General features: G+C 42.7%; 1 protein-coding gene across 1 annotated transcript in view; it reads left to right on the top strand.

Annotated features, from left to right (window-relative positions):
- Positions 1-6977: 6977 nt before the first annotated feature.
- The window catches only part of LOC109916204 (NADH-cytochrome b5 reductase 3), a 36067-nt gene continuing 20999 nt past the window's right edge, over positions 6978-22045 (top strand). The window contains exon 1 of the mRNA XM_020515911.2: positions 6978-7102. Within this exon, the coding sequence (XP_020371500.1) occupies positions 7088-7102 (15 nt within the window). The 5' untranslated portion in view covers positions 6978-7087. The remainder of the gene's footprint in view (positions 7103-22045) is intronic.

Raw genomic sequence — 22045 nt, 5'->3', positions numbered from 1 at the left:
CAATCACCTTTACTGGCTCCATCCCTGCCTCTTTGACCGGTCTGTCTCCCCTACACCTATCTTCTCCTCTATCCATCTTCTCTCTGCCTCCCCCTCTCCCTATTTATTTCAGAACCCCCTTCCCCTCCCCCATTTCTGAAGAAGGGTCTAGGCCTGAAACGTCAGCTTTCCTGCTCCTCTGATGCTGCTTGGCCTGCTGTGTTCGTCCAGCTCTACATCTTGTTAAAGCAGAATTCCAGCTCTGATTGCTGTGAGATTCTGTCAGTGGTCAGTCAGTATATCAAGGCCCTGTCTTTAATAACCACTTTCTGATGAAAAGAATGTAACCAGGTCATTATTCAGCCTAAATCTATTTACTATTCCTCAAGATTCAAAATTACTAAGCAGCCTTTTGCGCAGCACTTGAATAAAATCATTTTTTTTGTAAAAGTCTGGATATCAGTTGGACTGCCATCATCCACTAATTTTGTAACTTCTTCCCAAAATTAAACAAAGCTTGTGATTTCCATCCTTCTTTTCTTATAGTCATGCTTTGATTTGCAAGTAACATTTTCCTTCAAGGGGATCACAGGGTGTATTTTCATATGATCTTTCTTTAGCAACTTGTCCACAACTGAATAACTATAATTTTCCAGTACAGTGTTGTTAAATATAGCTACCACATGGGTACCTCCAGTATATGAGTTTAATTGTAGAGTTCAATAAGCAGTGATTCACAGAATATGAAAAAAAATAAGAGTTTGGAGTAGGAGTGGGCAATTCAGCTGCTTGAGCCAGTTCCACTGCTTAATACAATCACGGCTGATCTCATCTTAGCCTCAACTCCACTTTCCTGCTTGCTCTTCATAACCCTTCAACCCACTACTAATTCAAAATCTGTCTATCTCCTCCTTGAATTTACTCAATGACCCAGCATCCACTGAAATCTGGGATAAGTGAATTCCACACATTCATGATTCTTTGAGAGAAGTAATTTCTCCTCATCTCTGTTTTAAATCTGCTACACCTAATCTTAAAACAATGATCTCTCATTATAGATTGTCCCACTTGAGGAAACATCTGTTCTATGTCTACTTTGTCAATCGCCTTTAGCAGCTGATATACCTCAATTAGATCTCTCATTCTTCAACACTCCAGAGAATACAAGCCTAAACTGCTCAATCTCTCTTCATAAGGCAAACCCTCATCTCTGGAATCAATCCAGTGAACCTTCTCTGACCTTTAGGATATCTGGTTGGCATGGACAAGTTGGACCAAAGGGTCTGTTTCCATGCTATACAACTCTATGATTGAATACTTGCCTCCAATACAACGACATCCCTTCTCAAGTAAGGGAACCAAAATTGTGTGCAATACTCCCAGGTGTGATCTCACTAATGCCTTGGACAGTTGCAGCAACACTTGCCTTCTTGTACACTCTGTTCCTTTAGCAATTAATGCCATTCCTTTCATAGTCCCTACTTATTAGAGAACCATAAGGTAAATGTCATCAGAGCCAGCAGCCAGATCGGTTTTAAGAGCGCTAATTCTGTAATTTTGCATAATTAGTCCCAAATGCAGTGAGGGGATCGGCATGTGAAGAACCAACATCCTCTAATTAATCATTTGCCTTATCCATTAATAGCTGTTTAAGGGACTTTTGAAAAGTAGGTAAGAGGAGAATAAAAGCTGAACAGTGACATCTCATGTTTAAAGAATGTACTACAGTTGTTGTGCATTACAGCAAACATTCTGTCTCAAGTTTGTTAAACTGATTTGATTTTAGTATGGAAGGACATTGCCCTGAAATCATCACCATAGAATAACGTTCAATGGAGTAAAAGGGTTGAGCTCAAATTCACCGCTTGAGATGATTTGAATATTGAATATTGCTGGATTACTGGCTCTTGGGACAAGCTACAGATAGTGATAACCTTTTTTGGAAAGGGATACTCTTATCATGTGGTATGATGCCACATTATGAGCTTGAGTTCTAGACAACTGATGGAGCTTGGAGAAGGCAAAACTAAGCAACGGCCTCAGGATTAGACTTCAAAGCAACCCATTATACTTTCACACTAAATATGGCTACAGATGGCAATCATAAGTATATCAGATTACAGTGTCATAGCTACATTAACATAACTAACATCAGGCCAGAGATGACACAACTATATCCATTATAAAATCAGAAATTACTGGAAAAACTCAGCAGGTCTGGCAACACCTGTGGAGAGAAATCAGAGTTAACATTTCTGTTCAAGGAAGGGTCACTGGACCTGAAACATTAACTCTACAGATGCTGCCAGACCTGCTCAGCTTTTCCAGCAATTTCTGCTTTTGTTTCTGATTTGCAGCATTCACAGTTCTTTTGGTTTTTATCAATTATATCCATTGTGACCTGGTGCTGCTAGGTTGTTTGATTCACTGTCCAAAGACTGTGTTACGTCATCAGATTGGGCAGAGGAAATGCAACTCCAACAGTACATCTTTCAGAACCATTAACCTATACTACACATGGTGAACTTCATTTCTATAGCGCAGGCTTGACAAGTGGCATCTAGGATATGTAAAGGCTCCTTTCATAGTCAACATGGGGCTGTTTGGACTGTTTATTTATCTTGGCCAGGTAATTTTTGGTTTCTTTCTTAATCGTCAAGTTTATTAAATCAACAGAACAATATGTGTTTTTCCCTAATGCTGTCATACTAATGAAGTTAATTCCAGCTTTTCCACAACTCAAAAGGCATTTTGCTAGAACGACAAGGGCAATCTTAAAGCGGAGTCTCACTCAATAGGAATGTCAATTAGAAGGCTAGGCTTGGAGTCAGCATGTCCAAACTCCAAAATATTTCAACTTTGAGTCATCTTGGCATATTTTGCCTTATGTAGCCACGCAGAATATGGCTTTCACCAGTTAATATATCAATACAAACTTGTACATCTGCAGCACCTTACAAAAAAAACTTACGGAATTTCACAGAGAAATGCTAAAGGTAAATAGAAATTAATAAAGAATACTCAAGAACGGAAGAGAATAAGCAGAGACAACTAAAGTTTGAAGATGGGACTTTAAAACTGGTAAACAACATGAAGAGGTGAGGCCAGCACACTTACAGTTGTACATAAATAATAGTATGAAAGAAAATGCGGAAAAACTAGCAGTGGTTGAGTGCCAAGAGGAAAAATATGAAATGGAGTAAGTTGCCACAATATGGCCTTCAGACATTAAGGGATACGAAGATAGTTAGTTTCCAATAATGCAGACAGTTAATTCATGGGCATCTAGAATGTGAAAGCTATAGCAAAACAGGGGAAAAATTTCACAATAATAGTTCCGGGTGTAACTTCAGCTACATGGATAGTTTGGAGAAGCTGGAGCTGCTCTCATTTGACAAGAGAAGTTTAAGAGGAGTTTTGATAGAGCTATTCAAAATCATAAAATGTTTGGACAGAGTAGATAGTGAGAAACTATTCCCATTGGCAGAAGGATCAAGAAGCAGGCAAAGGTGGCTGGCCAATAATTACAAACTTGTCAGCAGCGTCCAGATCCCTAGGACAATTTGAAAAACTACAACTTGGAGTTCCATTATCTTTCCCCCTTCCCAGAATGTGCATGTAGTGTATACAATGTATTTTATCATAGATTTATAGTTAACAGCACAGAAGGAGGCCATTCAGTCCATTGTGTCTGTGTTGGTCAAAGATCTGACAACACTAATCCGAATTTCCAGCTCTTGGCCCATAGTCTTGGAAGATCTGACAATACAAGTGAATACCTAAATACTGCTTAAATATTTCAAGAGTTTCTCTCTCAACCACCCTTATAGGCAGTGCGTTCCTGACTCTCACCACCCTCTAGGTGAAAAGATTTCTCCTCAACTGTATTCTCGGCCTTCTAACTCTTACCTTAAATCTATACCTCCTGGTTACTGACACCATACTAAAGTAAAAAGTGCTTTCCCATACACCCTAACTATGCTCCTTATTATTTTCTACACCTCCATCAAGACCACCTTGGCCTTTCTGTTCCGAAGAAATCAACCCCAGCCTATCCAATCTTTCCTCATTGCTCAGAACTTCCATCCCTTGTAAATCTTAATATGAATTAAGGACTTTAATGTTGACTATTCCCTTATTTCTTTATTTTTCTACTTAAACTGTGATGGTCTGTGATGCTTAACTTTTTAACTTTGTATCTCTTTTACTACTTTGTACCTAAGCTTTTTACACCTAGGTACCTTTGTACATAAGATAGCATTATGTGTGGTGACATTGTACACTTTTCATTGTACTCCTGTACTTCTGTACTTAGTAGACATGACAATAAAATCAAAATCAAAATCTCCTTTGCATTGTCTCTAGTACAATCACATCCTTCCTATACTGTGGAGATGGAACTGGTGTCGTCTGACTATCATTTTATACAACTCCAGCATAAACTCTTACAGCTCTTACATTCAATGTCATGGCTAACAAAAGCAAATGTCCCATATGCCTTCTTAACCACCTTATCTACTTGCCCTGCTACCTTCAGGGATCTGTGATTATGCACATTAAGGTTCCTCTGATCTTCAGTACTTTCCAGGGTCCTATCATTCATAGTATATTCCCTTATCTTGTTAGCCCTCCCCAAGTGTATTACCTCATAATTTTCCAGGTTGAATTCCATTTGCTACTGCTCTGCCCACTTGACAAGTCCATTGATATTCTCCTGGAATTAGCAGCTATTATCCTCACTATTGACCACACGCCAATTTTCACTATCTGCAAACTTCTTGGATCATAGCCCCACATTTAACAAAATTAGAAATTGCTGTAAAAGTTCAGCAGGTCTGGCAGCATCTGTGGAGAGAAAGCAGAGTTAACGCTTCTTGTCCAGTGGCCCTTCTTCAAAACTGATTGTAGCTAGGAAAAGTTTGGTATACTTGCTAAAGAAGGGGTGGGCAGAGGGGTAAGAAGTAAACAATAGATGAAGATGGAGCCCAGAGAGAAAAAAGCAGTTGAGCAGACAAAGGAACGGGTAAAGGTCAGGCTGGGAGAATCAATAGCCGCGAATGGGGGCCGTCAGAAGCTGACAGTGGGTTGTTTATAGTAGAAGCCCATATGATGACAAGGCCTGGTGTGAGGGGTTTTGGGAAAGAACATGAGAGAAGTTGCTCAGGCCCTAAAATTATTGAACGTGATATTGAGTCCAGAAGGCTGCAGGATTCCCAAGGGGAAAATGAGGTGTTGTTCTTCCAGCCACATTTAAGTCTAACTCATTAATGTACACCAGAAACAGCAATGGCCCCAGCACTGAGCCCTGTGAAACTTCAATGCAAATAGACTTACAGTGACAAAAACATCCATCTACCATCACCTTCTACTTCCTGCCTCTCAGCTAATTTTGGATCCAATCTGCCATTTTTTCTTGGATCCCATGGGCTCTTACTTTCTTGACCAGTCTGCCAAAAGGAACCTTATCAAAAGCCTTGCTAAAGTCCATAAGGGCCATATCAACTGCATTACTCTCATCAACACTCCTGTCACCTCCTAAAAGAATTAATCAAACTTGTCAAGCATAACCTTCTCTTAACAAATCCATTACTGCCTTATTATTCTTACACTTCTCTGATGTTTTACTACGTGTCAGATCCTCTATCTCTCTCTCACTATTTGAGGCTCTATAGTGCACATTCAACACCATGTTTGCCCCATTGTTTTGTGTTTTCTTAATTCCACGCATGTGGCCTCATTTGATGATTCTTCAAGATATATCTCTGCTCACTGCTATTCCTGATGCCTTGATCAATATTGCAACCCTCCTCCTCTTCCATTCCCCTATCTTATCTGAATACCCTATAACCAGTAACATTGAGCTGCCAACTCTCCCCATCTTCCAAACAAGTCTGCGTTGTTGCTATGATGTCATATCCTCATGTGTCCATCTGTTCCCCCAGCTCATCAACCTTACTCCTCAGGCTCATGACATTAAAGGATAGTCCACTTAGCCTGGTTAAACTCACATCTTTCTTATCTACCTTATGTTTTCTCTTCCTTCCAGACTCACTTACTCGCATTTTAACTACTAACTCTACCTGAGCTTCTTTCCCTTCTGAACTATTTGTCAGGATCTCATCCCCTGCCAATCCACTTTAAATCTGCTCCAACAGCATTGAGAAACCTCCCTGTGAGGAAGTTGGTCCCATTCCTGTCCTGATGTGACTGGTCTAACTTGTACTGTTCCCATCTCCTCCAGAAATGGTCCCAGTGCCTCAGGAATCTGAATCCCTCCTTCCTGCGCCATCTCTCCAGTAAAACAGTCATCTACCTTACCTTTCCATTCCTATCTCCACTACTGCATGACACTGGGAGTAATCTGAAAAATACTATCTTTGAAGTCCTGCTTTTCAATTTCCTACCTAACTCTCTAAGTTCTGCTTACAGAACCTCTTTACTCTTTCTTATGTCAAAGGTCCTGATAAGGACCACAATGTCTGGCGCTTCACCCTCCCTGTTCAGCACGCCCTGCAGCTGTTCTATGGCATTTTGAACCCTGGCACCCAAAAGGCAATATACCCATCCGAGGTAGTAGGAACTGCAGATGCTGGAGAATCTGAGATAACAAGGTGTGGAGCTGGATGAACACAGCAGGCCAAGCAGCATCATAGGTGCAGGAAGGCCGTGTTTTCTGATGAAGGGTCTAGGCCTGAAACGTCAGCCTTTCTGCTCCTATGATGCTGCTTGACCTGCTGTGTTCATCCAGCTCTGCACCTTGTTGTCCCACTATTGACCTTCTACTCTTCTTCCTCACCCCCCACCCCATACCACCCATTATGCCATGGCCCAGGCCCTGGCTGATATCCAGAAAAGGGGTCCGTCGGTTGAAGGTATGGTGTTTCAACCAGGTGATCACTCCGGGCAGCGATGCGTCTTCCCGCCCGCTGGGTGGCGCTGTCTCTGAACAAGATGTGTCTTCCCGGCCGCTGGTCGGCGCTGTTTTCGGCATCCTTATTAATCTGGGTGGTGTACGCATGCGTGCATGGCGCGAGCTGGGAGAGTGAAGGACAGTTGTGGGTGTGTGGATCAGTTCGGAGAGAATCTGCCGTCTTAGTTTCTCCCGGCAATGGGATATTCACTGGTTAGTGAGATTTGTGTCTCCGGGCTACTTAGTTTGTGAATCAGCAGTCTCCCCCCCGTCGTATCTAATGGAGCAGTACAACCGGCATTAATTGTAATGTAAATAAGGGTGGGGCTGGGTGGGGGAAGGTGGTCTCTGGGCTGGAAACGCTCATCTGCGAGTAGTTGCCAATGATTATTACCCTGGCCTATCTGTGAGCAAGTTGCTGATTTTTATTTTGCAAAATGCCTTCCTTTCATTGCTATGTTATTGATACCCGTTTGGGATCAGGTCTGTAAAACTTGTTTTGGAATTCATTGCCATGGTTATTTAGGTTTACTGTTTTTGCTTTTGGTTGAAATGACTACACTGGAAGGTATTGGTACATCCTGAGCGGGGAAAAAACGTTCATGTCTGCTTTAATCTAATTGGGTGTTGGGGGGGGATACTCCCTGTATTTATATGAATGTTATGTCTGTATAGGAATATTTGACTAGTGGGTGGATCATTAATGGAGAATACTGCCAAAATGCCAGAGGATCTAAAAATGTTGCTCTGGCACTATGTCCTTGAAATCAGTTTGAAAGTTATTTATCCTTTTAAGGAATGACATTGCATGTATTTGAGAAAAAGTTTTATTATTAATAACCTAGAACAGTTGAACTTTGCAGTACTGTTTGCTTGATTGCAATGCAATAGCTTGCATAAAGTGCTTTGTGGAATCATTGAAGAAATGAATATTATGACTGGAAAGTACTAATAATGCCCTGCTTTCAATTTAAGCTCATTGAAATGCTCTGCACTTTTTTGAGCAATTCTTCTAAATTGTATCTTTGGGTGGAGGGCTGACATGGCTGGCTGCCATTTCAAATTATTTCAGTGCTGACTATATGTGTAAAATAGTGAGAAGTATGCCAATATGACCAATTAGATCTTGCATCCCTTTGCCATATTTTGTTCAAATTGCTCTGCAATCTTGCATTTTGTTATTGACATTGGGGAAATTTTATGGTTTTTCCATTTGTTTCAAATCCTAGTTTGTGCATTGTGTTATAAAGCATCCTGTGAATCACTTCTGTTCCACAAAGTAGCTGTTTGATATTCATTGCTAGATCTACTAAAAATACTTTAAAGAAATCATTTTGACAGGTCATAGGCCCAATTTGCTCCTGACCTGGTTAAAACTGTGGCTTGAGTCTGCTCAAATACGTTTCACTGCTGTAGTGCCAAGCCGCAAACATTTTATCCTAATTTGAGCCTAGTCTTGAGTGTTGATGTTTTTGTGTTCTTTTCAACTTGTTTAAACTCGGTGATAACTTCCTTGATTTTTAACATTCTATTTGGTAAGTCGTATGTGTTTTCCTTCATATGTATTGTTTGACTTTGGATTGCAAAATGACTTCTCAAATAATAATTAAGTTTCTCCTCAAACTGACCAGGAAGACAGCACAGTGAAATAACTGATCTGGCTACCATTGAATGTAAAAGTGACAACTGCTGAATTAAGTTACGACTATCACTTTCTTGGGTATGAATTACAAAGCAGAAAGTCTCTTGTGATTTCTGTAGTATAACAATTTTAATTCACTGCGGAATCCATTGTAAGATAATACAACAGCAAGGTGCATGTTGATAGGATATTTTCCAAATTAATTATTTTCCATTCATTTCCTGAACAAGTATCCTTATTGTGTATTTTGTTTGTGATGAATATAAACAGAAATAGACTCTGGCAGAACTTTGCAAATAAAAACTGAGGCATGAAGAGGTCAGCCACAAGATGTAGAAGCAAAAGTAGATCATTCAGCCTATCAAGTTTGCTGTGCTATTCTTGGCTAATCTGATAATCCTCCATTACACTTTCCTGCCTTTTCCCCCATAACCCTTGATTCCTTTACTGATTTAAAAATCCGTCTGTCTCAGTTTTGAACACATTTAATTACACAACCACACGTTCGCTATCTTCTGAAAGAAGAAATCCCTCATCTGTCCTAACTGAGTGAGCCCTTACTGTTGAAATTATGCGGTCTGGACCTAGCCTCTCCCACAAGGGGATACAACCTCTCAATATCTACCCCCTAAGAATCTTTTACCTTTCAATAAGGTTACCTATCATTTCTTCTAAATGCAGTGAGTACAGATCCAACCTACTCAACCTCTCCTCATAAAAATATCCCTCCATTAGGGGGTATTGCACAAACAAGTATAGAAAAACCAAGTCAGTCTGGAAGCCTTGGCAAATGTAGTCAAGTTTAAGACACAAGCGAGCATGGCGTGTCATCATAGCACTTAGTTTCTTGCAAAGAATCTCCCAAGCAAGCCAAATAAGCTGACAGTGTGGATGAACATGATATTGCTATCATTAAGTCTTGGTTGATAGTTGGTTAGGATTGGTAAGCTCAATATTCTGGGGTATAGCATCTTCAGGTGAGATGGGGAGGAATGTAAAAGAGGAGGTGGTGTGTCAGTATTGATTAAGGTGTCAATTACTACATTGAGAGATGATATCTTAGAATGTGCCTCAAATAAGGCCATATGGGTAGAACTTAAAAACAAAAAGTTGTGATCACATTGATGGGAGTCTACTATAGATTCCTAAACAGTCAGGGACAGCTAGAAGAATGAGTATAGGCAAATATCAAATGTAAAAATAATGAGGTGGTAGTAGAAACTGCTCCAACTTCCTCAATATTAACTTGGATAGAAAAAGTGTGACAGGCCTAATGAGGATGGAATTCTTAAAACTGTATCCATGAGATCTTCTTTAAGCCAGCACATAGAAAGCCCTACAAGAGAGGGAGTGGTGTTGAACCTAACTTTAAAGAACAAAGCTGGGTAAGTGGTAGAAGACAACAAGATCTTGATCAGATGGGCCAATGGGCTAAGGAGTGGCAGATGGAGTTTAATTTAGATAAATGTGAGGTGCCACGTTTTTGGAAAGGCACATCAGGTCATGACTTGTACAGTTAATAGTCCTGGGGACTGTTGCTGAACAAAGACCTTGGAGTGCAAGTTCATTGTTCCTTGAAAGTAGAGTTGCAAGTAGACAGGATAGTGAAGAAGGTGTTTAGTATGTTTGCTTTTATCGATCAATGCATTGAGTATAAGAGTTGGGAGGTCATGTTGTGGCTGTACAGGACATTGGTTAGGTCACTTTTGGAATACTGCCTGCATTTCTGGTCTCCCTGCTATAGGAAGGATGTTGTGAAACTTGAAAGGGTCCAGAAAAGATTAGGAAGATCTAAGGTTTTGGAGTAGATCCGTAGCTCGGGTTGTGGGTGTTGAGGTTAGTTGGCTCACCGAACTGGTTTGTTGTTCCTCAGACATTTCGTTACCGTGCTTGGTAACATCCTCAGTGTAGCCTCTGAAGCATCGGTGTGTTTTCCCGCCTGGTTTTTAAACTCTGGTCCATTGCGATGGATTGCCTCACTTCTGGGTTTCCTCCGTAGTGGTATGTATATGGACCAGGTATTGAACTTCAATAGTAACCATCCCAGCACACACAAATGAAGCTGCATGTGAACACTATATTTTTAAAAGGGCAACAACACACTGCAGCAACATGGAACTACGCCAAGAGGAGGAGGAATACCTCTTCTAAGTGTTCAAGGATAATGGATATCCAAAGAACTGGGTCAGGAGATGCCTACAGGAACAGCATCAGAAAGATTCTACATGCCCTGACGCACTCATCACACTACCCTACATCAGGAACACGTCAGAACACACCACAAGACTTCTACGACTGCTGGGCATCAGAGTGGCACACAAGCCCACATCAACCCTACGACAAATGCTCACCTGAACTAAAGACCCACTCCCTGCCATGGACAGGACCAACGTCATCTACAAGATCCTCTGCAGAGACTGCGAGAAACACTACATCGGACAAACGGGAAGGAAACTAACAACAAGAGTACGTGAACACCAACTGGCTACAAAAAGACATGACCGATACTCCTCATCTCAATCCACATGGACAAGGAGAACCATGACTTCGACTGGGACGATAACACCAAGATCCTGGGATAGGCTAGGCAGAGACAAGCACAAGAATTCCTGGAAGCATGGCACTCCACAAAGCATGCTATTAATAAACACATTGAACTCAACCCCATATACATTCCACTACGGAGGAAACCCGGAAGTGAGGCAATCCATCGCAACGGACCCCAGAGTTTAAAAACCAGGCGGGAAAACACACCGACGCTTCATCAGAGGCTGCACTGAGGATGTTACCAAGTACGGTAATGAAACGTCTGCGGAACAACAAACCAGCTTGGCGAGCCAACCAACCTCAACATATTAGAAAGATGTTTCCAGGATTGGAGTGTTTTAGGGAGAGGCTGAATAGGCTGGGGCTATTTTCCCTGGAGCGTTGGAGACTGAGGGGTAACCTGATAGAGGTTTATAAAATTGTGAAGGGTATGGATAGTCTAAACAGACAGGGCTTTTCCTTGGTGTTGGGGGGAGTGGGGTGCAGTCCAAAACAGAGATGGCTCATTGGTCTGCGGGGTATGATCCTCACTTAGGGTTGGGGCAGCATGGTTGCTCAGTGGTTAGCATTGTTGCCCCACAGCACCAGGGACCAGGGTTCGATTCCAACCTAGGGCGACTGTGTGTGGAGCTTGAACGTTCTCCCTGTGTCTGCGTGGGTTTCCTCCAGGTGCTCCGGTTTCCTCTCGCAGTCCAAAGATGTGCAGGTTAGGTGGATTGGCCATGCTAAATTGCCCATAGTGTTCAGGGATATGTAGGTTAGGTGAGTTATAGTGGGGTAGGTCTGGGTGGGATGTTCCAAGCGTCGGTGTGGACTTGTTGGGTCGAAGGGCCGCTTCTACACTGTAGGAATTCTAAATAAAACTAGAGGGCATAGGTTTAAAATGAGAGGGGAAAGATTTAAAAGAACAACTTTTAAGAGGGTAGTGGAATGATCTGGCAGAGGAAGTGGAAGAGGCTGGTACAATTACGACATTGAAAAGGTATCTGGTATATGATTAGGAAGGGTTTAGAGGGATATGGGACCAATGCTAGCAAATGTAACTAGATTAATTTAGGATATCTGGTTTGCATAGACGAGTTGGACAGAAGGGTCCGTTTTCGTGCTGCACGTCTGTTACAGGTGTGTTTTGGTGTTAATGGCCATAACTGTTAGATTTGAGGTACAGTCAGTTCTGCTATAATGTGATAGTTGTGTTCCTGCGCAACATTGTCATAGAAAATCGCTCTAGAGAAATAACGGGGCCTATGGGAAAAGCGGGGTTAGGGCAGACCACCAAAAAATATCACTCAAAATTGCTCAAAAATCACTCAAAAGCCTAACAAAGGATAGAACAGTTTGACTAAATATTTAATTCATATCTAATAATGAAGTAGAATTAAAATTAACATCTTACCTTGAAAACGTCAAAATTACTTGATGGGGGAGGAGGTTTTGAGGTTGCTCTGTTAATGGATGGATGAGGTTTGTTGTCGTCATCACCACTACCACCACCTTTGGGACAGTTGTGGTTGCAGGGTTAGGATGAAGAATAGTTAATCCAGAAGTGAATGGCTGTGGTTCATTGTCCTCTGTTTCTTGGGGGTTCGCTTAAAGACACTCAGTTTTTGCTGCTTTGCCCTTATCCTCCTTTCATGAAGCTGTTGAAAGGGTGCCAAACAAATTCTTATTCCACGAGCCACTATCCTGCATTCTGCATTGTAATTGTTGCCCTCTAAGAGCTGCAACTGCTTCTCAATTTCCCTCAGGATAGAAAACAAAGCAGAAGTGGAAAGCACTCGTGGTGCTGCATCCTGGACTACTACTTCATCTCTCCAGCTTCAATGTCCCCTGCAGCGAAAAGTTGTTGTAGGTCAGCTATAGAGAAGTCTTCACAGTGGGACTCATCAATTAACTTTTTTACTATAGGAGGAAATGCTGTCTCATGTTCCTCGTCTATAGTGGCAGCTTTGCCACATATCTTTACAATAACGAAAAGCGTTGTATTTCTTAAAACCAACAAACCAGCCACTGCTGGTACATCTGCAGGATTTTCAGCTTTTGTTTTTAGTTAGACCTTCATAAATTGATAAGGCTTTCTCTTTTATGGTGAGAAAGGTGGTCCCAGATTGCTTTTTCGTTTGATTTCCTATCCACACGCTTAGAAGCTGCTCCATCTCACGTTCCTTTGTCCGTGACCCAACAGATTTGCCAGCAGTCAGACCTGTTCCAGCAGTACAGCTTGCTTTAATCTTTTCTGCATTGTCTCTAATGCTGCACAAGACTCCTTTTATTCCTGTTACATGAACGATATCATATGTTCTGGCATTATGTTCAAAATGCTTGATAACAACTAGCTTCTCTTCCAGTGTTTATAGCTTTTTTTATGTTCACCACCCCCAATTTTATCACCAGGATGCTGCTTGTCAAAATTCTTGTACTTTGTCCTTGCAATTTTGTGGGCAACACAATAGAATTTGCAAAAAAAAACAGTACTGTACCTCAGTGCTTCACAATAAAATCTGTGAAATGATCACATTATTTCGGTGTAAAGACTGTTTTGGCACTAACACACCACGTGCTCAAGACAAAAGTCTGCAAAACGATCACGTGATAGTAACACGTACTCTTCTGCGCACTGATGAAATCGTGTTAAAGCCAACACAAGTTTGTGTTTTAGAAATAGCGTTCTCCTATTCGTCAGTCACGTTACAGCCAATTTGTGTTGCCGGAACATGTTATAGTAGAACCTACTGTAGTCATGGAAAAAACTGGCGGACCAGAAATGGGGATTTTTAATTCTCAGCAAGGCTGGAGGAAAGCTAATGTGATACCATTAGGCAGGGATAAACCAGGAAATGACGTGCCAGTGAGTCTAACATCTGTAGTAGGGAGAGTATTGTATAAAATTATGAAGGATGGAATTAATCTCCACTTGAAGAGGCAAAGATTAATCAAGTATAATCAGTCTGGCTTTGGGAGAGATCATGCCTCCCCAAATATTGGGAGGAAGCGACTTGGTGTATAGATGAGGGTAGTACAGTTGATATAGTATACATGGACTTCAGTAAGGATTTTGCCAAGGTCTTGAATAGGAGACTGGTTAGGGACGTAAGAGTGCATGTATCCACAGCATTATGGCACGTGGATATAAATTTGTTTCAGTGGTTGGAGGCAGAAAGTAATGATGGTTGAAGGCTGATTTGAACTTCAAACTGTGTCCAGTGATATACGCAAGGTTTAGTGTTGGATGTCCTATTATTTCGAGTGCATGTTAATGATCTTGATGTGAATGTAAAGTCTGATCAGCAAACTCTCAGATGAGACAAAAATTGATATGGCAAATTGCGAGGAGGAAAGCATTTGACTACAGGTGGGCTGGTCAGTTGGCTGAACAGTGGCAAATGGAATCTCATCCAGAAAAGTGAGAAGTGATGTGTTTTGGGAGGACTAACAAGTCAAGGGAATGCTTAATGAATAAGAGCCCAAATGGCTGACCTTGATATGCATGCTGATAATCCTTGATGGCAGCAGGGCAGATAGATAAGGTGGTTAAGATGGCAAATGGGATATACTTGCCTTTATTAGTCAAGGCATTGAATACAAGAGCAAGGAGGTTATGATGGAGCTGTATAAAATGTTTGTTAGGCCAGAGCGGGAGTACTGTATCCAGTTCTGGATGTGATTGCACCAGACAAGATGCAGAGGAGATTCACCAAGATGTTGCCTGGAATGGAGCATTTCAACTGTGAAGAGATTCTAGGTAGACTGGCATTGTATTCCTTGTAGCAGAGAAGGCTGATTGTGATTTACAAAATTGAGGGGTATGGATGGGAAAGAACTTTGCTCCTTTAGTACAGAGGTCAATAGCCAGGGGGCATAGATTTAAGGAAGGGATAGGAGATTGAAGGAGTTTGAGGAAAGATATTTTCACCCATTGGGTAGTAGGGGAAAGGTAAATTGTATTTCATCGGCAAAGATACATTTTTTGAGGTCATGGGCAAAGCATGTACAAAGCCCCTGTGGTATAGCAGCATCGTAAGTCTGTGTTTGGCACCTGTGCAGTAAACTTTGGTCTATTGACCAACTTCTATTTCAGGTCTTGAAAGTAGAAGCAGACTTATTCTGCCTCACGTTGCAATTGCAAATTTTTCTTACAGCTGCACCCTGATTTTTTTCCTTTGCGTGTGAGAAATGTTAAGTGTAACATTTGCTATCTCGCCTGTGTGTTAGTGCCTTGTTCTGTTGCTGCAGAACAAGAAATGTTGCTATGTCCAGAATTCAAAAGTATGTAATTGCTTTGGGCTGTAGCTATGCAAAGTGCCCCATGATACAAGTTTACTGTTGCACATTTGGAGATATATCTAGCTCCTATCCTAGTAAAGCTAGAAATGATGATTCACTGTGTGGAGCATTCTTGCGCTGCTTTATTCTTCAGCTTTTCTTTGCAGCAGGGACACCATTTATCCTTAAGTTTGCACAATTTCTTTTCACCTTGATCTTCTGTCCTGCTCAGTAGTATAGGCTGTTATCATTGCTGTTGCGTTGCTACTGTTTTATTTGTACTATTTTAAAATATCTTTTTACTTTTGTGCAAAATTCTTTTGTATCTCTGAAACTTGTGACTTCAAACCAATTCTTGCGGCTTGTTCAAAAGTAGTTTGTGTCATAGTAGGAACTGCAGATGCTGGAAAATCTGAGATAACAAGGTGTAGAGCTGGATGAACATAGCAGGCCGAGCAGGAAGGCTGACGTTCGGGCCTAGACCCTTCATCAGAAATGGGGGAGGGGAAGGGGGTTCTGAAATAAATAGGGAGAGAGGGGGAGGCGGATAGAAGATGGATAGAGGAGAAGATAGGTGGAGAGGAAACAAACAGGTCAAAGAGGCGGGATGGAGCCAGTAAAGGTGAGTGTAGGTGGGGAGGTAGGGAGGACGGACCCGTCAAGGGGACGGGATGGGGGTGTGGCTTGAGGTGGGAGGACGAACAGGTTAGGTAGGCGGGGATGAGCTGGGCTGGTTTTGGGATGCGGTAGTGGGAGGGGAGAGTTTGAAGCTTGTGAAATCCACATTGATACCATTGGGCTGCAGGGTTCTCGAGCGGAATGAGTTGCTGTTCCTGCAACCTTCGGGTGGCATCGTTGTGGCACTGCAGGAGGTGCAACTCATCCCTCACACCCCCTCCCCGCAATAACAACCAAAAAAGAATCCCCCTCGTCCTCGCGTACCACCCCACCAACCTCCGGATCCAACGCATCATCCTCCGACACTTCCGCCATCTGCAATCCGACCTCCCCACCAAAGACATTTTCCCCCCGCCCCCCCACCCTTATCTGCTTTCCGGAGGGATCACTCTTTCCGTGACTCCCTTGTCCATTCCACACTCCCCTCCAGCCCCACCACACCCGGCACTTTTCCCTGCAACCACAGGAAGTGCTACACCTGCCCCCACACCACCTCCCTCACCTCCATCCCAGGCCCCAAGAAGACTTTCCACATCCAGCAGATGTTCACCTGCACATCTGCTAATGTGGTATACTGTACCCGTTGTGGCCTACTCTACATCGGGGAAACCAGACGGAGGCTTGGGGACCGCTTTGCAGAACACCTACGCTCGGTTCGCAATAAACAACTGCACCTCCCAGTTGCGAACCATTTCAACTCCCCCTCCCATTCCTCAGACGACATGTCCATCCTGGGCCTCCTGCAGTGCCACAACGATGCCACCTGAAGGTTGCAGGAACAGCACCTCATTCCGCTTGGGAACCCTGCAGCCCAATGGTATCAATGTGGATTTCACAAGCTTCAAAATCTCCCCTCCCCCTACTGCATCCCAAAACCAGCCCAGCTTGTCCCCGCCTCCCTAACCTGTTCGTCCTCCCATCTCAAGCCGCACCCCCATTTCCTACCTACTAATCTCATCCCGCCCCCATGACCTGTCCATCCTCCCTACCTCCCCACCTACACTCTCCTTTTACTGGCTCATCCCTGCCTCTTTGACCTGTCTGTTCCTCTCCACCTATCTTCTCCTCCTATCCATCTTCTATCTGCCTCCCCCTCTCTCCCTATTTATTTCAGAACCCCCTTCCCCCTCCCCCTCCCCTATTTCTGAAGAAGGGTCTAGGCCTGAAACATCAGCCTTCCTGCTCCTATGATGCTGCTTGGCCTGCTGTGTTCATCCAGCTCGACATCTTGTTATCTCTGTGTCATAGGGACAGCATTTTGTGATCATGTCCTTGGACATGAGTAGTAAAATCTTCAATTAATCTCGCATGTTGGCTGCAGTGCCTTCCCATTGTTAGGTTTGAGTAAAATCTGACTCACTAGGCAATTTATTTTTGGCATTAGGCTATATCTAATGCATTAGAGGGACCACAGCTTGTCCTGAAATGTTAATCATAGGCTTGCGGTTAAAGAATCACCAGGTTTGTCAACTGCATTTGGGTGGGGCACTTTGCCTGCAAATTCCTGTCCTTAGCAAGCTTGAAGGCTTTGATGCAATGAAATCTGTATTCCCTGCTCTTAGTGAATAGCAGATTTTTATTCCCTCGTGGGATGTGAATAGGCCAGCATTTAATCTTTAATTACATTAGAGAATGAAGTGGTGAGCTGCTGCCTTTCATTGGGTGTAGCTGCACCTGCAGTGTTTGGGATTTTGACTTGGCAACAGTTAAGGAGCAGCACAATATTTGCAAATCGGGTTGGTGTGTGACTTTGGGATCATGCAGTTGATGTCACAGTGTATCTGCTGCCCTTATCCTTCCAGGTGCTAGTGGTTATGGGTTTGGAAGGTGCGGTCAAGGTAGCTTCAAATTGCTGCAATGCATCTTTTAGATGGTACACACCCCACTGTGTGATTGGGGGGAGGAGAAATTACATTTTAAGGGAATGTGGGAGGCCAGTCACATGATCGGTTTTTATCCTGCATACTGAGTGTGTCTTGATTGTTGAAGCTATACTCCACCAGGCAAATGGTGGGTATTGCATCACTCTGGATTTGCCCTTCTGAATGATGAACAAGATAGACAGAAGTGAGTTATGGAATTTATAACCTCTTGGAGGCACAGTACGTATGTGGCTGGTCCAGTTAATTATCTGGTCAATGTTAGCTCCAGGATGTTAATGTTTTGTGCCATTGAACATTAAAAGAGGATGGTTAGCTTTTTGTCTTCTGTTGAAGATGGTCGTTACCTGATATTTGTGTGGTGTGAATGAGATCTTGCCACTGCAGTCAGAAGAGTTGCACAACATTCAGCACTATTTGAAATCATTAGCAAACATCACTGCTTCTAACTTTGGAGGGTAGGTCATTGATTAAAGCGGCTGAAGATGGTCAGGCCTAATACAATACCTAGTGGGCCTCCAACCACCAGAGCTCGTTAGGTATGAATCCACCCTTTGGAGAGGTTTTCCCTGAGTCGCATTGAATTGATTCCAAATTTTACTTAACTTCTTGATTTTACTCTAACTCTTGTCAAATGCTGCCTTGATCCCAAGGGCAGTCAGTCACCTTTTGGAATTCAGCTCTTTGGTCCAACTATAGACAAAGTTGTAATGAGAAGTTGAGTGGGCATGGCAGAACCTCGGATGAACCAGCTTGAAATTCATTTGTTTCGGCTTGTAAAAAGATTGTATCAAGGTTTGAGACACGTCCAAGTGTAATATTCAGGGAGGATGTTGAAAACAAAATGGTAGTTTCATAAACAATTCTGATTGTGTGCACTTAATAGAAAGTGGACTTTTCTTTAAAATTGCAAGCAGTGCAAGTATTAAAAAGGGTTTGGATCCACCAATTAAAACCAAGGACACAACTCCAAATAAATGGAGGCAACCGATCCAGCAGATCAGTAAGTTGATAGTATTATAGGAAAAGGTCATACAAGGACTATTTTCATTAGATATGATCACAGTGTGGCATCAGCTCCCATTCTGTCAGAGAAAATCTATGGCTGGTTTACAAACAAAATTTTGAGCAAACAAATGGTTTTACTTGTCTGTTGAATGTTCTAGCAAATCTATAACTCCAAGTTTCTATTTTCTCCCATCAAGTCGAAGTTTAAACATTGGCAAAGTAAAGGGCTGTTTTGCTGTGTCAGAATCTTATTTTAAGTGTCAGTGGAAATAACCACCTGCCAATCTGAACTTGGCAATGCCTAGCATGCCTGGGCATGGAACTTTCAAGCTGGAACCAAGTTAGGTGCAAGCTAGGTCCTAATGCTCCTGTACAAAAACAGAAATAGCTGGCAAAACTCCAGGTCTGGCAGCATCTGTGGAGAGAAAGCAAAGTTGATGTTTAGGGACCAGTGACTCTTCAGAACTGAATGTTGATACATATGCTGAAGGTTTGGGTAGGGGCATGAAAGAAGGTGCTCTGGTCCCTAAAATTATAAAAGTCGATACTGAGTCCTAAAGATCGCAGCGTACCCAAGCAGAAAATCCGATTGCTGTCCGTCCAGCTTGCGCTGAGCACTACAGCAAGCCTGAGTCGGATGTTGGCCAGAGAACCAGAAGCTTGGGGTCACTTTTGCAGATAGAACACAGCTATTCTGCAAAACAGCATCCCCAGTGTAGAGGGGACCACATTATGAGCAGAGAATACAGTGGACTAAATTCCAGGTGATGCAGTTCATGCAAAGTGTGTCTGGAGCAGAGGAGGCAGTAAAAGGGCAGGTGTTACACCTGTGGTTGCATGGGAAGGTGGTGTTGGGATGGAAGAAGAGTGGACCAGGGTATCCTGGAGGAATGCTGACAAGGGGAGTTGGGGGATATGTCTAGTGGCATTCTGCTGGAGGTGGCATAAATGGCAGTTTATGATCCTTTGGATATGGATGATGGTGGGGTGGTAAATGAAGACCAGTGGAGGGGGAGCCCTATCTAACTTATCAGAAGAGAAGGGCTGAGGGCAGAAATGCAGAAAATAGGTTGGACGTGGTGGAGGGGAGGGGAGCTGTCTGTCTTCGAGGAAGTGGAGAGCCACGAATCCATCTTAATGATGGGGCTGGATGGGTAAAGGGATTACATGACCATTGTGAAGACAAGGTGGTTGGTGTCTGCAAACTCAAAATTTTGAAACTGACCGTGTCAGAAGAATCACAGATGTGAATGAGAAGGGACTGGACAAGAGGAGGGGAGGAAAAGGCCATTCGAGGTAGGAAGAGACTAGTTCTGCAAGGCAGAAGCAAACAGAAATAATGGGTCTGCCCAGGCAGTTCACTTTGTATAATTTTGGGAGGGAGGTAGAAGCAGGCTGTGTATGGGTTTAGGGGAGTGAGGAGGCTGTGTACAGGTTGGTGGAGATCATCAGGTGAAATTAGTGACTATCGTGGGCCCAATAGCTTGGTATTCAATGATGGGGTAATGGTCTGGTGAGATCAGAGGTGGTGTCTGAGAGCTGTCTCTCAAATCTCTACAACACAGAGGTCAGTATGCCAGATAACAACGCCACCCTTGTCAGCAGACTTGATGACAGAGTCACAGTTGGATCCGAGAGCACAGTGCAGTCAGTTCAGAAGGAGATCATTTCTCTGCTCCTGTCACCCATTTGAAACACAGGTGATTGGAGGAACATTGGTTGTGTGCAGGTAAAAGACCAGAAGGTGTGGTGCAGCGGTGGCAAAGGCATTGGAGGCAGGTGAAGGGGTTCTGTGGGATTGAGAAAGAACTCTCGTCCAAAGAAATGCGTACAAAGCCGATGAAAGAAGTGTTCAGTGTTACATCATGCCCGAAATGTATTTGAGGTGGGGCATAGAGGGATAAAACTAAGATGTTTGAATGCAGAGCGTTCAGCATCAGAGCAGAAGGTCAGAAAGAATAATGTTCTTGTACAACTTTCAATTTAATTCCTACTTGTACCTGTGCAAACATTCATTGTGAATAGTCGAAGGGAATATAAAGATTGGGCCAATGGGCTGAGGAGTGGCTGATGGAATTTAATTTAGATAAGTGTGAGGTGCTGTGTTTTTGGAAAGGCATATCAAGGCAGGACTTGTACACTTAATGGTAAGGTCCTGGGGAGTGTTGCTGCACCAAGACTTTCGAGTGCAGGTTCATGGTTCCTTGAAAGTAGAGTCACAAGTAGATAGGATAGTGAAGAAGGCATTTGGTATGCTTGCCTTTATTTGTCAGTGCATTGAGTATAGGAGTTTGGATGTCATGTTGCAGCTGTACAGGATATTGGTTAAGCCAGTTTTAGAATATTGTATGCAATTCTGGTCTCCCTGCTATAGGAAAAATGTTGTGAAACTTGAAAGCGTTCAGAAAAGGTGTACAAGGATGTTACCAGGGTTGGCTGTTTGAGCTATAGGGAGAGGCTGAACAGGCCAGGGCTGTTTTCCCGGAGCATCAGAGGCTGAGGGGTGACCGTGTAGAGGCTCATAAAATCATGGACGTGGATAGAGCATGTTGACAAGGGATTTTCCCAGGGTAGGGAAGTCTGGAACTAGAGAGCATAAGTTTAGTGAGAGGGGAAAGATTTAAAAGGGACCTAAGGGGCAACGTGTGTAAGTAATGAGGAAGTGGTGGAGGCTAGTACAATTACAACATTTAAAAGGTATCTGGATGGGTATATGAATAGGGAGGGTGTAGAGGGATATGGGTCAAATGTTGTAAAATGGGACTAGATTTATTTAGGATATATGGTCGGCATGGATGGGTTGGACCAAAGGGTCTGTTTCTGTGCTGTTCATCTATGACTCAGTCAGAGTCAATAACTATCTTATTTAGTCAGGTCTGCTTGGAGAAATATTTAACTGAATTGAAATAGTTAATCAATTTGGATTTGAATAACCTGTATGAAGTGACTAAACTGAAGAGCAGGCTGAAATCGCAACTTTCCAACCTCCTATCAAGCTGCTACTTTCACTGACAGGTGCTTCAAGAGGAATATCATTGTTTACGCACAGTAACCAAAACTGACTCAGTTATTTCAATATAAGGGATAAAAATAACTTCTACAGATTTAAAATCTATTGTTTTTGTTTATAAAAACGCA

Source organism: Rhincodon typus, chromosome 25 (genome assembly GCF_021869965.1).
Source record: "Rhincodon typus isolate 14 chromosome 25, sRhiTyp1.1, whole genome shotgun sequence".
In the NCBI taxonomy this organism is placed as follows: domain Eukaryota; kingdom Metazoa; phylum Chordata; class Chondrichthyes; order Orectolobiformes; family Rhincodontidae; genus Rhincodon; species Rhincodon typus.
This window is presented reverse-complemented; position numbering and strand designations above follow the sequence as displayed.